Source organism: Oxyura jamaicensis, chromosome 2, assembly GCF_011077185.1.
Source record: "Oxyura jamaicensis isolate SHBP4307 breed ruddy duck chromosome 2, BPBGC_Ojam_1.0, whole genome shotgun sequence".
Taxonomy (NCBI): domain Eukaryota; kingdom Metazoa; phylum Chordata; class Aves; order Anseriformes; family Anatidae; genus Oxyura; species Oxyura jamaicensis.
Window position 1 is genome coordinate 64,965,161 of NC_048894.1, and position 15,357 is coordinate 64,980,517.

At 39.8% G+C, this 15,357-nt stretch overlaps 1 protein-coding gene across 9 annotated transcripts in view; it reads right to left on the reverse strand.

Moving 5' to 3' along the window:
- Positions 1 to 15,357, reverse strand: part of MYRIP (myosin VIIA and Rab interacting protein) — a 253,560-nt gene that overhangs the window by 144,196 nt on the left and 94,007 nt on the right. For 8 of the 9 annotated variants that reach the window (XM_035316293.1, XM_035316294.1, XM_035316302.1 and 5 more), the window contains one exon: positions 9,791 to 10,012. In XM_035316293.1, coding sequence (XP_035172184.1) covers positions 9,791 to 10,012 — 222 coding nt within the window. Of the gene's footprint in view, positions 1 to 9,790; positions 10,013 to 12,764; positions 12,818 to 15,357 lie in introns of those variants that run through there. The other variant, XM_035316299.1, reaches the window with a different exon arrangement.

Sequence of the window (15,357 nt, forward strand, 5' to 3'; positions counted from 1 at the left end):
CCTTATTTGCCTCAGTCTTTAGCGGCAATACCGGTTGTTCTCTGGATTCCCAGTACCCTGAGCTGGTGAAAGGGGATGGGGAGCAGGATGTGGCCCTCACCATCCACGAAGAACTGGTTGGGGACCTGCTACGGCACTTGGATGTGCACAAGTCGATGGGGCCGGATGGGATCCACCCAAGGGTACTGAGAGAACTGGCAGAGGAGCTGGCCAAGCCACTATCCATCATTTATCAGCAGTCCTGGCTATCGGGGGAGGTCCCAGCTGACTGGCGGCTAGCAAATGTGACGCCCATCTACAAGAAGGGCCGGAGGGCTGACCCGGGGAACTACAGGCCTGTCAGTTTGACCTCAGTACCAGGGAAGCTCATGGAGCAGATCCTCTTGGGAGTCATCATGCGGCACTTGAAGGGCAAGCAGGCGATCAGGCCCAGTCAGCATGGGTTTATGGAAGGCAGGTCCTGCTTGACGAACCTGATCTCCTTCTATGACAAAGTGTCGCGCTGGGTGGACGAGGGAAAGGCTGTGGATGTGGTCTACCTTGACTTCAGCAAGGCTTTTGACACCGTCTCCCACAGCATTCTCCTCAAGAAACTGGCTGCTCTTGGCTTGGACTGGCGCACGCTTCGTTGGGTTAGAAACTGGCTGGATAGCCGGGCCCAAAGAGTTGTGGTAAATGGAGTCAAGTCCAGTTGGAGGCCAGTCACTAGTGGCGTCCCCCAGGGCTCGGTGCTGGGGCCAGTCCTCTTTAACATCTTCATCAATGATCTGGACGAGGACATTGAGTGCATCTTCAGTAAGTTTGCAGATGACACCAAGTTAGGTGCGTGTGTCGATCTGCTCGAGGTTAGGAAGGCTCTGCAGGAGGATCTGGATAGGCTGCACCGATGGGCTGAGGTCAACTGCATGAAGTTTAACAAGGCCAAGTGCCGGGTCCTGCACCTGGGGTGTAATAACCCCAAGCAGAGCTACAGGCTGGGAGATGAGTGGTTGGAGAGCTGCCAGGCGGAGAAGGACCTGGGAGTGATAGTGGACAGTCGGCTGAATATGAGCCAGCAGTGTGCTCAGGTGGCCAAGAAGGCCAACGGCATCCTGGCTTGTATCAGAAATAGTGTGACCAGCAGGGCTAGGGAGGTGATCGTCCCCCTGTACTCGGCTCTGGTGAGGCCGCACCTCGAGTACTGTGTTCAGTTTTGGGCCCCTCGCTACAAGAAGGACATTGAGGTGCTTGAGCGGGTCCAAAGAAGGGCGACGAAGCTGGTGAGGGGCCTGGAGAACAAGTCCTACGAGGAGCGGCTGAAGGAGCTGGGCTTATTCAGCCTGGAGAAGAGGAGGCTCAGGGGCGACCTTATCGCTCTCTACAGATACCTTAAAGGAGGCTGTAGAGAGGTGGGGGTTGGCCTGTTCTTCCACGTGCCTGGTGACAGGACGAGGGGGAATGGGCTAAAGTTGCGCCAGGGGAGTTTTAGGTTAGATGTTAGGAAGAGCTTCTTTACTGAAAGGGTTGTGAGGCATTGGAACAGGCTGCCCAGGGAGGTGGTGGAGTCACCATCCCTGGAAGTCTTCAAAAGACATTTAGATGTAGAGCTTAGGGATATGGTTTAGTGGGGACTGTTAGTGTTAGGTTAGAGGTTGGACTCGATGATCTTGAGGTCTCTTCCAACCTAGAAATTCTGTGATTCTGTGAAATACAGCAGGAGAAAACCTGACAACTCAGCAATTGCATGCTAACAGAAACAAACATATGTCAAGTCGGTTAGCACTCTTTCATATTGATCGTATAAAGATGTTCAAGTATGTCCACTTGAAAAGTCTTCTTGGTTTAAAGGCAACTGTAAAAGTTGCTAGAAAGAAACAAAAGTACTTTTCTTTATTCTGTGCATTTTTTGATTGCAAAGTAATAATGGAGAATAATAACATTTAATAACTGAGATGTGATTTTTCGCCACCTTAAAAAATAATTAATCAGAGTTGTTATTTGGCAGAAGTCAGCAAAAAGAAATTTTAACACAGCGAATCATGAAGACACTCTGACTTAACCCAAAAATGGAACATAAAATGGAACATTTGATGTAGAAATTATGAAAATCGCTGCTTATACATTGTTTTCAAATTAAAGATTAGTAAATTCATTACTAAAAATTCACTACCTGTTTTCCAAGGGAACTTTCACTGAAACTAATTGGTAAAAAAAAAAAAAAAAATTTGGTGGGGTGTTTTGTTTAACAGCTTTTTCAGATTAATATGTTTTGAAAAACATTTCCCAAACAATATTATGCTAAGAAGGTTTTAGAAACCCAGCTTAGAGGAGAAAAACATGAATCAGAAATCAGCCTCTGCCAGGCAAGAAAGCATTCTGTAGTCCTGGAGAGGATGAGGAAAGGCTGACACACAGTGGAGCTACAGGATGACCCAGAACGTTGAAGGCCAGCAGATAGCCCAGTGCTGCCACATGAGCTTGGAGAGGGAGCACTGGAGGTGAAATGCCAGTGCAGCAAATGTCTCCTCTTGAATTTTACAGTTCAGCCTGTCTGGGGAGCTCCTGCTCTGAAGCACACTATCCTACATTCCAGCTCATGTTACCACAGGACTGAGCCAAAATGTTCTTCCTCTCAAAAAGATTACCTGTGACCTTCTGCAGGGAACTAGAGAACCATCCACAAGGTCACCCACATACAGGCACCAGGTGGAGAGAAAAGGATGATCAGTATGGGATATTCAGAGGGGTTTATCAGATTCCAAAAGTGCCTGGCCATGTTGAGTTTATTATAGTTATCAGCTCATAAATCTGCTGGAGCAGAGGGGATGTCAAGAACACAAACCTTGCCCTATCAACCTGTCAACCAAGGAATTGCAGGTATTTTTAATTAGCTTTCCACTTGTCAACTTCACTGAAAGGCCATGGCTTTTGAAAAACTGAAAGGCTAAATAAAGTCAATCTATAATTCATATATTGCTTATTATGTGGAAAAAAATGCGCTACATCCCTGCTTACTCATCTCCCAGTTCAGCAGTCCCAATATTTTTGCATACTATTTACACAGTATTTATTTTTTCATCTGGATCACCAAGTCACCAGCCCTGCAGGGCTGCTCTCAGTGAGTTCTCCCAATCTGTACAAATGCCTGGCATTGCCCCAACCCAGGTGCAACGTCTTACAGTTAGACTGGCTTATCCTCATTTGGTTCATATGGACCCCCTTTTCTAGCTTGTCCAGGTCCCTCTGGATGGTATTCATTCCTTCCAGTGTATCAAGTGCTCCACTTAGCTTGGTGTCATCTGCAAACTTGCTGAGGTGTCATCTATCAAAATTGTTGTTGATAAAGATATCAACAAGGCAAACCCTTGAGGCACACCACTCATCACCAGCCTCCACCTGGACATAGAGCCATTGACCACCACTCTCTGGGTGTGGCCTTCAAACCAATTCCTCATCCACTGAATGGTCCACCCTTCAAATCCATCTCTCTCCAATTTGGAGACCAGGATGTCATGTGAGAACATGCCAAAGGCCTTACAGAAGTCCGGATAGATGACATTGGTTGGTCTTCCCTTGTGAACTGATGTAGTCACTCCATCACAGAAAGCCACCATATTGGTCAGGCATGATTTGCCAATCACCTCCTTGTCTTGCATGTGCCTTGACATTGCTTCCAGGAGGATCTGTTCCATGTTCTTTCCAGGCACAGAGCTGAGGCTCAGTGGTTCCCTGGGTCCTCCTTTCAACTCTTTTCAGAAACAGGAGTAATGTGCTTGGGAAAATCCAAGCACTTACTTTCCTGTGCTACTGCAACTCAGGAGGCAAAGTTTTTAACTAAGCTGACTGCAGCAAAACTTCTTTATTAACAGTATGTTATAAATACTTAAAATTTTACAGCCATAGCATTTAACTTTTCAACAACTGACCTCCAAGAGCTCAGCATATTTAAATCCATTCTGCACACGGGGAGATTTGAGACATGCGAACTTCCCCAAGGTCACTTGGCAATCAGGTGAGCAGCTAGAACTGGCATCTAGATCTCCTAAAAAACAGATTAGTCCTCTGGGCAACTCAGCTGCACACTCACTTCAGAGGCTACTCAAAGCTAGAAATTAGCATTTCTATTTAGCCATTTTAATAGACTTCTCTTCTATTCGCCTCTCCAATTCCATTTTAGATACTTTTTTTCAAACTGAGTTGCAGTTGGCTGTGTTATACAAGTACAGCTTTACACTGTTTAGTAGAATTGAAATTGTTCACAGGGCATACTTCAGAAATAATTAAGACAGATAATTAAGCCAGGGAGTTAATGGTGGGAAATGGAAGAGGAAGAAAATTGCAATAGAATGGCAGGCATTTTTGGAACGAATTGCATCAATTTGTACAAGTACATGCAGCTGAGGAGCTGTGGAAAATAACTTTCACTGCTATTTACGTAAAATTAGTAAAACCCTTAGGTGGAACATGAATGGACTAAATTAGATGACTTCAAAAAAAAAAAAAAAAAAAAAAAAGAGACAACAAAACCCATATGGGTCCAGTGAAGACAACACTCACATGGCAGAGCTAAAACATCTTTTATTTTCTTCCACACAACAAGCAAATGTTCCTATCCAATTCTATCTCAGAAGGAAAAATGCACATTTCTTGCCATTTATATGACAAAGTCACAGCTTCCAAATCTGTAAAAGTTCTCTTAAGTGTCAGACAGGGACCTCACACCGCAGAAATATCCAGCTTTCATATAGGTATGCACAAAGCTGCAGCTGAGGTAGATTATCTAAAAGATACTTCAGCTTCCTTTTACCATATGGTTTAGCCTGCTTGAAAACAAAACAAAATTGCTAAGCAGTGTTATACTTAATTAGCTTTCCACTACTAAGTCACGAAACCAACTGTTTTGTTACAGCTAAATGCATCAACAAACAAATACAAGGTTCAATTATTATCTAGGACTACTTCTTTTTCATAAATACTATCCCAAGGCTTTGCCAAGTTTTGCTTTCGTTTGTGTGCATGTGTTTTTCTTTCCCCACAGACACAGTAATTTATAATTCCAGCTGTAAAGTACTTTTGAAAGCTAAGCTTAGGCACACTTTTATTTCAAAAGTGTCACAGGAGTTCCTTACTGTGAAACATGCTGCACATGCTTTGAACGCCCAGGCCAAAACTGCACAAAAGTTTACTAGCCATTACCAATATACGCAATCCTTAGCACTGGAGTGGAAGGGAAAAATAGGAAGGCAAAACAGAGAGATGAAAGTTAGTGTTGCACTCATCTGCTTTTTACTTGGCAGCGCCTGCCCATTCTCAGCTGCAGGGTGTTTTAGGTCATGGGACAGGGGAGCTGCTGCAGGCCCCAACATTGTGACTTCATGCAGCCCTGAAACTGGGAACAATTCATGCTTGGTGTTAGTGTCAAGACAGGAATTAAACAGGAAATAAAGAAATATTATAATCCTCTCTTTACACAGATGAAAGAACTTCAGCCAGAGATGAAATCTGTAGAAAATGTATGTGGTTTTGGTACCTCATATTATGAGATGCTTTCCCATTCATAAAACTTTTCTAAAATGTCTTAGTGATCTCAACACATCAACTCAAAACAGGCAGCAGGTATACACTAGGCAAATATACATATGGATGACTGTAAGATAGGCCTCCACTACACAGTTAACTGTGTCTGGCCCGTGAGCTTGGGTACCAAGGTGAGCTTTGGCTGAATGTGAGCACTGCCAAGGGTCCCTTTACTGCATTCCTGCATCTGCATTTTAATGTATGTTCCCAAATTCTCTGCAGAAACTTCTCAGATGTTAACTGTATCCAGCAGAAGAACAGGCCTTTTCTGGTAATTGCTGGAGGAGAATGAGAGCATGACAAACATCAGACAAACTTTGCACCATTGCTGCAAGTTGTCTCCAGGCTGTACTTTAGCAGAGTTCCCCATCCAGCTCATCCACACAGAGCAGCCGAAGTATTCCTGCAGAGACTGAGTTTTACGCTAAAACTTGCATCAGCTAAGCAGAGGAGATGTACTGTTTGGGATGCTAAACTCACACTGACTCTACCATATTTCCACAAAAATACCCTCTGTTTTGCAGGCATTACAGCACATTATATTAAATACATGCTTCAAACAAAACCATCTGAAATAGAAAAATTTTATTTGGGAGTGTTCCTGGGTGTGGCAAAGCTCCAGCCTATTTGAAGGGTGTTCTGTCTGCCCATTGCTCCTTTTTTATGTTAGCATTATTTCCAATACATGCTAGTCAGAGGCAAATGTACTGGGCTGTGCAGGTAGGCTAGACCTTAATACATTGTCCTAATTTCTCGCTGTAATGTAAATTTTAAGAAGCTATCTAATTGATCTAATTCTAATTAATTTTCAAGTTCAATAAGATAATTACATTTGCTACTAATGCTAATTGTTAGTCTAGTTAGAACCTTACCTTTCAACCATGCTCCATAATAAGCTCAAAATAAAGTGCTGTAAAGAACATTCAAAAATAGCTCTGGATTGAGACTCTATGAAGATAAATAATAGTGTCTTGTCCCCCCCCCCCGCCTGCCCCCCCCCCTTCTTTTTTTCTTAAAGCAACAGTCAAATTATCCTGAAAAGTTGGGTCAATATTAGAAGTATGAAGAACAAAACAAACAAACAAACAAAATCTGTACTGCAAGCAACCATAGTGACAATTTTTGGGACACATTTTGAGATGCTCAGACCACTACTTTGCACGAATTTCAAGTTGATGCAGCATCACTGCATTTTTCATTAGTCAACATCATTAAGGAGAAAAGGAGCAGTGCTTGGGTCTCTGTGTCTTAATAACTGTCATTAGCAAAGGACCATCAGCAGCAAAGCAGCTTCTATGAAGCAGAATGATGATGCTCTGCAGACCCCTGTATGTCCCCTGTAATGCCCCCTTACTCAAAAGGTGGTTCAAGGGAACTAAGCAGAGGCCACCAAATGATGATCTCTCATCATCTGAGTGAGGTTTTTGAGAACAAGTGAGAGAATCACACAGCAGATGGATGTGAAGGCATAAAAGGATTAGGTGCACACATTCTCACAAAGGCAGAGATCTTCTAATAAGCAAATAAGTGACACCAGAAGAAGGGAACCTAGAATGCTAGAGAGTTATGAAAAAAATGTGGTAGACAGCCTTCAGATGTTTGTGTACCTCATTTTGGATAGATCTGTATAAACCCCCCCTCCTACAGCCTAGAAGTATTACGTGATTGGTGTAGAAAACCTGCAAAAATACGCATTTTAATGGCTTACACTATATGTATATTATTTTGTTGTTGTTGTTGTTAGTACAAGTGTTAAACTGGAAAGTGGAGTATCCCTTAGCAGGGTGCTGTGGAATATGGCTCCTTATGGTCTGGAAAAGAAAGACAAGGAAAGACCTCCATCTGAGGGCATCAGACAAATGGAAATAATGCCTTATTACTGATAAATGAGCAAAGAACCCCCTTGTCTGGCACCAAGTATTAATCCAGAGGGCAGAGCAACTGTGTCTGGAATCTACTTAGCCAAAAGCACTTAATAATATGTACAGACTGCTGCCCCAACACATCATCTTATGTGTGTCTAACTCGAAGACATTGTACAAAGCTTTTGAAGAACCAGAAATGCACTATACACAAATTGAAAACTTGACACCAATAGTATACAATTTTATCATAACATACTTAGAAATTAGAAAGATACACATGAGCAAAACAAACAAACAAAAAACAAAACACTAGAATGTTAATAAAGGCCTTCAGAGATAAATCTAAACCAGAATGCATTAGCAGAAGGTGTTACAGAACTGAAAAACTGGGAAAATGAAGAAAGGTTCTGCAGTTCCTCACAGCAACATTGCTATAAAGCCATTTCCAAGTATTGAGATTCTATGCTGAGACGAAATCTTGTAATACCTAAAAGATGCATCAAAAGAAGAGATGTGCTTTAAAGAGTACAACCTCTTTTTTCTTTCTTTTTCTTTTTTTTTTTTTTTTTTTTCTTTTCCATTGGCTTACAGATGAGCTTACTGCCTTTAGAAGAAGTGAAGACTGTAACATTTTGGCCCCATTTTCTACAAATGTTGTATGTTTCATATTCTGACCTGTATTATTTTCTCTCTGTTAAATGTTTAATGTAGATCTCTGCTTTGGAAGATGAAAACCAATTTCCACCAAACACGTAGCCCCAGTAGGGTCATGCCTTGAGAGATTAACTAAACATATCAGATTTTCTTCAGTGTCAAGACTACCCCTGTGAAGAAATCTACCAGTACACTATTTACAGCCTGCAGAAGTTGAGGCGACTCTTTTAGAGGAAGCTTATAGAGAAAATGATGATCTAAAGGTAAGGACACAGCTCTCAGAAGTGTTTTAAATTCAAATCCAAGTGACACTTATGCAATGTATTACTCTCCAAAACAAACCAAAGCAAAACAAACAAAAAATATCCCCAAGTCTTTGGTCCTGGTTCCCAAATCATAAAGGAATTTTTAAGATTTTTTTTTTGAATGTACGTATAGACACAAAGCAGCTTTCAATTCACCTAATTAGAGTTTCAAGCTCTAATGTATAAAGTTAACCATCTTTAAAAAAATAAGTACTGCTAGAAATACTTTATAGCCTTTTTTTACAGTAAGGAACTGCTTCCAACATAAGAGAACTGTATGACATATTCCAAATAAAAGCTAGAACTGAAACTCAGGGTATTCCAGCACTGCTGTAGGGTGGAACTGAAGAGCACAAGCAGGTCATTAAGGAAAATGAAATGAATGTTTTCATGCTTTCACAGTTCAACTAAGCGCTTTCTACATAGCAAAGAATTACAACATTAACCCTTACATAATTGAAGGGGGGGTGGGGGGGGAAACAACCTGAAAGCACAATCCTCTGAGAAGTTTCTAGCTCAGTATCTAATAGTGTAGTAAGACATGCAGAGAAGTAGCAGCTAAACAAAGAGCCATATTTACTACTAGTGTTATCTTATTGTAGGAAAAAATAAAAGACATAAGAAGAAGAGGACGTCTGGAGGAATAGGAGGGCATAGTCCACACTCCCTCCTTCTAAGTCACTGAGAAAGGGACAAACTGTGTAATTTCCCCCCAGATTTTTCCCTGGAAGAAATACTGAGTGGTAGTTCAAAACAATACCCTCTCAAATAAACCAACCAACCAACCAAAACAAAACAAAACAAAACAAAACAAAACAAAAACAAAAACAAAACAAAACAAAACAAAAAAAAAAACAAGCCACCTCAGCAGCTTCCCTCAGTGAGGGAATCCTCGCCCCAGCTTCCCCTGCAAGGATGTGTAAGTCACATGGTTCAATAAACCAGGGCATAAAATTATTAGCATCAGTGTTAGTTAATTTATTTACTGAAAAGTAACTCAAGCTGAGTCCCACATTTCATAAATAAAGAAAATGTTTGTAAATGCGTTACAATTGAGAGAAGTGGAGGAAAGAGGTGTCATGAAATGGTTAAATGGATAAAGCAGAATTGAACACTGGCTCTGCAGCTCTCTGTGCTGCTGGAAAAGAGACTCCTGTCATTCTTCTCTTGCCTCGACAGGGGTTTGTTGGAGTAGGTTTCCCTAAGGAAATAGAGGAGGAGGAGCAGATACCCCTGGGAAATACATCCTCCTTTCGGCTCAAAGGCTGGCATTTGGAAACAGAGTCATTCACCTGGGATCCCTACGATCTTAAAGCCCTATGCAAAAGGGCACACACTTCATTCACAGATATGATGTGAAAACTTAAGATTCAAGTGCTTTATACAGGATGTTGAAAAATAAGGCCCTACCTTGCTTGCTGGCAGACACTGCAAATCCAAGCCTTCTCCTTCTTCTGGTAAGAGCTGCAGCTCTTGCAGATGTTGTACTTGCAATCTTGGCACTGTCGCTTGCTGTTGATAAGAAAGGTGAAAGGGGAACAGCAGCGAATACAGCAGTGCTCATTGAACTTCTGCTGCTTGGAAAGGATGTTGCACTTGTTACCCTCTTCATCCAACTTCTGCTTCATTCCACTGGAACAAAAACAAGAAGAACAAATATAAATCTCTTTGCCTTTTTCCTCTTTCAATATTCTCATGTGATACTGTTTAAATAACTTCTGCAGGTGTAAAACAAATGTCAGAAATGCATATTCTAAATGCAGAAATGGGAAGCAAAAGCTCCCATATTCTCTGGAGTCACATGTGGCTGGTCCATGTGTAAATTTTGCTGTGAGTCAGAGTGAACAATCTGCGTTCACACAGCTCCAGTAACACTCTGCAAAACCAGACTGCTGCTCTACCTACTCCAGCCGTAGAAAGCGCTTGTGACATCTGAGAATTCATGTCTGGTTTCAGAGCACTTCGCAAATCAAAAACCAGGCTATGAAAGTCAAAAGACTTGGTGTTCAGTAATAATAATAATAAAAAAATACTCTGTTCAATAGTTTTGAAAACAGAAGTTGTAAGTTTTCTGTGTTCTAATTCATGAAGTCATATTATGTATAATAGCTCAGTAAAGGAAGTTAATTGCATATTTCTTTCAATTTTTTTTAACTAAATTAGGACCAATACTGAGCCAACTGCCAACTGTTTGTGAAAAGATTTGCAGACCTCTATTGCAGCCCTCTAGAGTTTTCTGTATTCCAGCAAAAGAGCTCATTTATTAAAAAAAATGAAAAAAAAAAAAGAGATGAAAAAAAAGAGAGAAAAAAAGAAAAAAGAGAGAAGAAGGAAAAAAAGATTTTGTGTTATTTATTAATTTGCTATCTCCCATTTTATAGTGCTTTTGATATTTTCCAAATTAAGCAATATATTACATGATATGAGTAATGAAAAACAGAATGACCAGTTGTCTGAGTGGACAGTTTCATGGCATCTACAACTAGTATCTGCATTAAAAGGAAACAGCATTCAGGAAAAACATGCTAGCAAAAGCCTAGAACAACAGTGTAACTATAAATATATTCATTTTTTTTTCTGTTTTTCAGAGTTCGTAGTAATTAACTTACTATTTCTAAGCACTGATTAGAACCACTTATAAAACTAGTGTCACACAGAATTCTAAAAAAAAAAATAAATAAATAAATCTAGAGGTACCATAAGAGGTGGATTAAGCTGCAGGAAGACAGTCGTGACATGGTGACTTGCATTTAAATTTATGCTTAAATATCTTGGTACAGGAAAAAAAAAAAAAAAAAAAAAAAGAATACTCATACTCTTATTGCATACTTATTCAGGAACTCAACCAAGATAATCTATAAACATCGTTATGAGCCAAGCTTAACAATTTAAAATAAAAACAGCCTGTTTATTAAAGTCTGACAGGTCAATTCTAAACCTCAAGTCTAAAAGGCAATTACAGTAGTGATTACAATATTTTACATAGAATTACATAGAATTTATAGAATTACATAGAATTAATTTTACATAGAATTAATAGAATTACAATATTTAGAACAACGTATTTTTCTGTTGTTTGTCCCCAGTATGAAGGTTTGGCCCACCTGTCTGAACTTGAATAAATATTCTTCAGAGTTTCAAGTAAATAACCCTTATGACTCCTGTTCAAATTGTAAAACCTTCTAAAAAGCTGTAAAACTTTTCTCAACTCCCCTCGAGAGTCATTGCTGTAATTATGTACTCAAGGGTTGGGGGCAGGTGGAGCTGTAACTACTAAATGTAAAGTTAAGAGCAATGCATGTTGGCTACTCGCCACACATATTTTGAAGTTTAAAACAAGCTAGAGGGAAGACCTGGATATGATTGAGAAACAGGTTAAAACAAAACTGAACAAAACAAAAAAGTCTAGGATGATCATACTCCAGGCCTCTCCATTGGGAGCTGCTCTGGAAGAAGTTCATGAAACAGCAATGCTGAAGGCCCCAGTCAGCTTTATTAAAATATAAAACTACAAAAATCCACCTGTTTTCCATATAACAAGGGAAAAAATTACCAGCAGAAACCTGCTAGCAGTCCTTTAAAAAGGATGAAATGTATCAGCTACAACGCAGGCTGTCAAGCTCCAGGACAGAGTCCTGGCACAATTTTGCTGCCAGGCTCCCCAAAACCTGTTCCTCTGCTCCTCTCTCTTTTTTTTTAAATTTAATTTTATTTTTTTTCCCCCTGGAAGTGGACAACCAGGTGAGTGCAATGCCACTAAATTTTGGGAAAACACTAACTGGAAGTTTTATAGCCCCTCTCCAACATCTGCCCTGGAGTTAACTAGCCAGAGATGCCAAGGAGAACTCCTCAGCATTTCATCAGTTCCATAGTCTCTATGCCATGAAGTGTATTGTGCAAACAGTGGTCATATATTTTTTCCCCTGCTATATACACTAAGAACCAAATTCTTCCAGCAGGCATATGCTTCCCTCATTATTTACTCTCTATGGATTCAGCACTCATTTATTTTAGCTGCCTCCTTCTCAGGTAGTTTATTCTTCTCCATCAGGATGGGCATCTAACACAAATCCCTTGTTAGAGGCCGTGCTACACCATCACTACAGACATTTTGTTTCTCTTTACATCTTTGCTAAATTGTCCCCAAGGAAACTCTATTTGCCTCTCTTTCAAAAAGTGGAGCACAGGATTGTACTGGGTACCTTTGGAGCAAATGCCAAGTTACGCTATAATCTTAGAAAGTGTCTTTTTTCTAGGCTCCTATCAACACAAGTCACAATTGTGCCTTGTGGTATATTTAACACTTAGTATGTCTATTAGTATTCTACACATTATTAGTGCTGTCAAAAAAAAAAAAAAAATGTTAGTACAAGTGCAAACATACTGCTTGCAGTTGGGAACCCTTCGAAGAACACACAGCCCTTTAATCTGCATAGGGATATCAATCCACCAGCAATAGCTGAGTTTCAGAGAGGATTAGACAGCATGGAGTGTACCAGAGGAAGGGAAAAAAAAAAAAAAAAAAAAAAAAAGTAACATTAAAAACCCCTCAAAACCAGAAAAACACAAAGCTTTGGCAGGTTGGGGTAAACACCTCAGCATTCAAGTACTAAGAGGCTCATAAACTGCTATAAGTAAGCTACTTCTTGTATCAAAAATTAAGACAAATATTTCACAGTCCAATTACTGCAGCTGTAGTTGTATTCTATGTACCATCTCACAAGCATTTCTTCAGGTTCTTTTTTTCCCTTGAGTTACTCATTTCTACAAAAATAGCCTCAAATCTTTCTTTGTAGTTTTTCTTGGCCTCTCTTTTTAAAACTAAGAGCTAGATGGTGCTGTCTATGTATTAACTGATGATATTGTCCCAGTAAGTTGTTTTAAATTGTTGTCCAAACCTTGCCTTTGCCACTTAATTCAAAAGGCCTACGATGACAGCATTGCCTTCAAAAATCAATGTTAAAGATTCAGTGACTACTGTGTATTCAAACTGAATACCACTGGGTGAAGGAACAGTGCTGACTTTTCTCTTATTTAAATGGTTATAAAGCAGGAATGAATATAGCAGGGGTGATGTGCACACTGGAAAAAGTGAAAGCAGCATCCATGCACATAGGGAGATGAGGGAATTGGGCCGAACAGATAAGATTTTTTAAAAGCATCCAGAACTGATGTAGCAATGTTCTGCCTAAAATCAATAACAATTTTTAATATTGACTGACAGCAAGCCTGCTATGAAAGCCACTATGTTCGGAACGCTCACCATGTGGCTACCATCAGTATGAACACAAGAAAATAACAACAGAATTAGACACATGAAAAGTGAGCCGAGTAGCATGCAACTTTAATACCATCAGCAGTCTGATCAGATAACTATGTATTAGTTTAGGATTTTTTTTTTATTATTTTTATATATTTAGTTATGGTTAAGTGAGGTACAAGAATAAAAACCTATTTCAGTATTTCATTATTATTATTATTTTGAACAAGGCTTTGCAACAAGCATGTAGAGTCTAAATTGACTCTGTATTAGCCTAGCAACATACACACATGCTGAACAAATTATCACTGAAAGAAAGATGTATATTTCACCATTAACGAATAAAGTTATCCTTCTGCAGTCTGGGATAGGATTGTAAAAAATAATCAGTTACCTATATTAAAAAGTATCATGGATTCTGATGACAATCTCTTTCTAAAAAGAAAGAAATCCACAACTGTGGCGATAATGTTTTTTGTTTGTTTGTTTGTTTTTGTTTTGTTTTGTTTTACATTTGCAAACACTTCTGCTGATGGGAAATCAGTTGCTTTAACACCTTTGTATCTCTTATTAAATACCATAAAATAAATGTTGTGAATAACAAGCTGTGAAAGCTGTGTGCTAGTCACAGTTGAACAAGTTCCACTGCTGATAGAACCAGAAAAATGCCAACTTGCTTGACACTTAGCCTTGTCTTAAAAACATGCATCAGACAATGAACGTGGTACATAGAGAACAGAGTCAATCAGCACCAAGTTCAGATGCAGCTCAGTTGCCACGGACTGATACCTTGCTTCTTGTATCAGGCTCTATCCTAATCTGTTAACAATTTTATTACTTCAGGACATGGAGGATTTGTCCTCTATTATGCTATAGATACTGTACTAGGGGCTCTTAAGGAAGATTTCCTTTTCTGTTGCTGACAAGTGCTGTCAATCAGTGTCTATCATCAATGGGAAATGACTTGACATATCAGAGTGTAGTTAAGTGAAATAAATACACTGGTATTTTTAAAAATTCTTCTCACCCTGTAAACTTGTAAATCGTCAAGAGATTGTATTTAACCCCATTTTCTTTTGTAACATTGGATATCACAGGAGCACAGACTGTGCTTCATTTAACTGTTAGACTTTGAAATCTGGGTGCAAGGGGAGCAGAGAGGGAGAAGCAGGTCTGAAATTTCAGAGCAGATATTCTGGGGAACTCTGATGATATCAGATATCTCTGTGTGAAAGCTGAAATGATCTTTTCGAATAAGCAGTACAGGCCGCTTTGCCCTCCTGTTCTACTACTGCCACATGGAACACGTGGAAATAAATCTGTTTCAACACTTTTTTCTCACTTTTCTTCCTATTCTGCCCTCCTAACTCAGTTAAGAGACCACCTTGCAGGCAGGTGGGGTGCTCTGAGCTGAAATTCTTCATTAGTATTTGGGACAAGCACTTCTTCTGCAGGTTCAGGACTTCCAGGTTAAATCCTGGGTTTATATTATATCCATACCACTGCTTAGCACTGGGCAGTGTGAATGTTAAAAGTTAGCACAGATCCAAAGAGCAACTGGAAAAAATAATAGAAGAAAAATGTGTCCTGAGTTAATATATACAGAGATACCTTCTCTGGATTAGAAAACTCCTGGTATGCAGGATTACTAGAGTATTCAGAGAAGCAGTACTATATGTTTGATAGTCCATTAGCCTTTGGCTTTATCTTCTTTTAA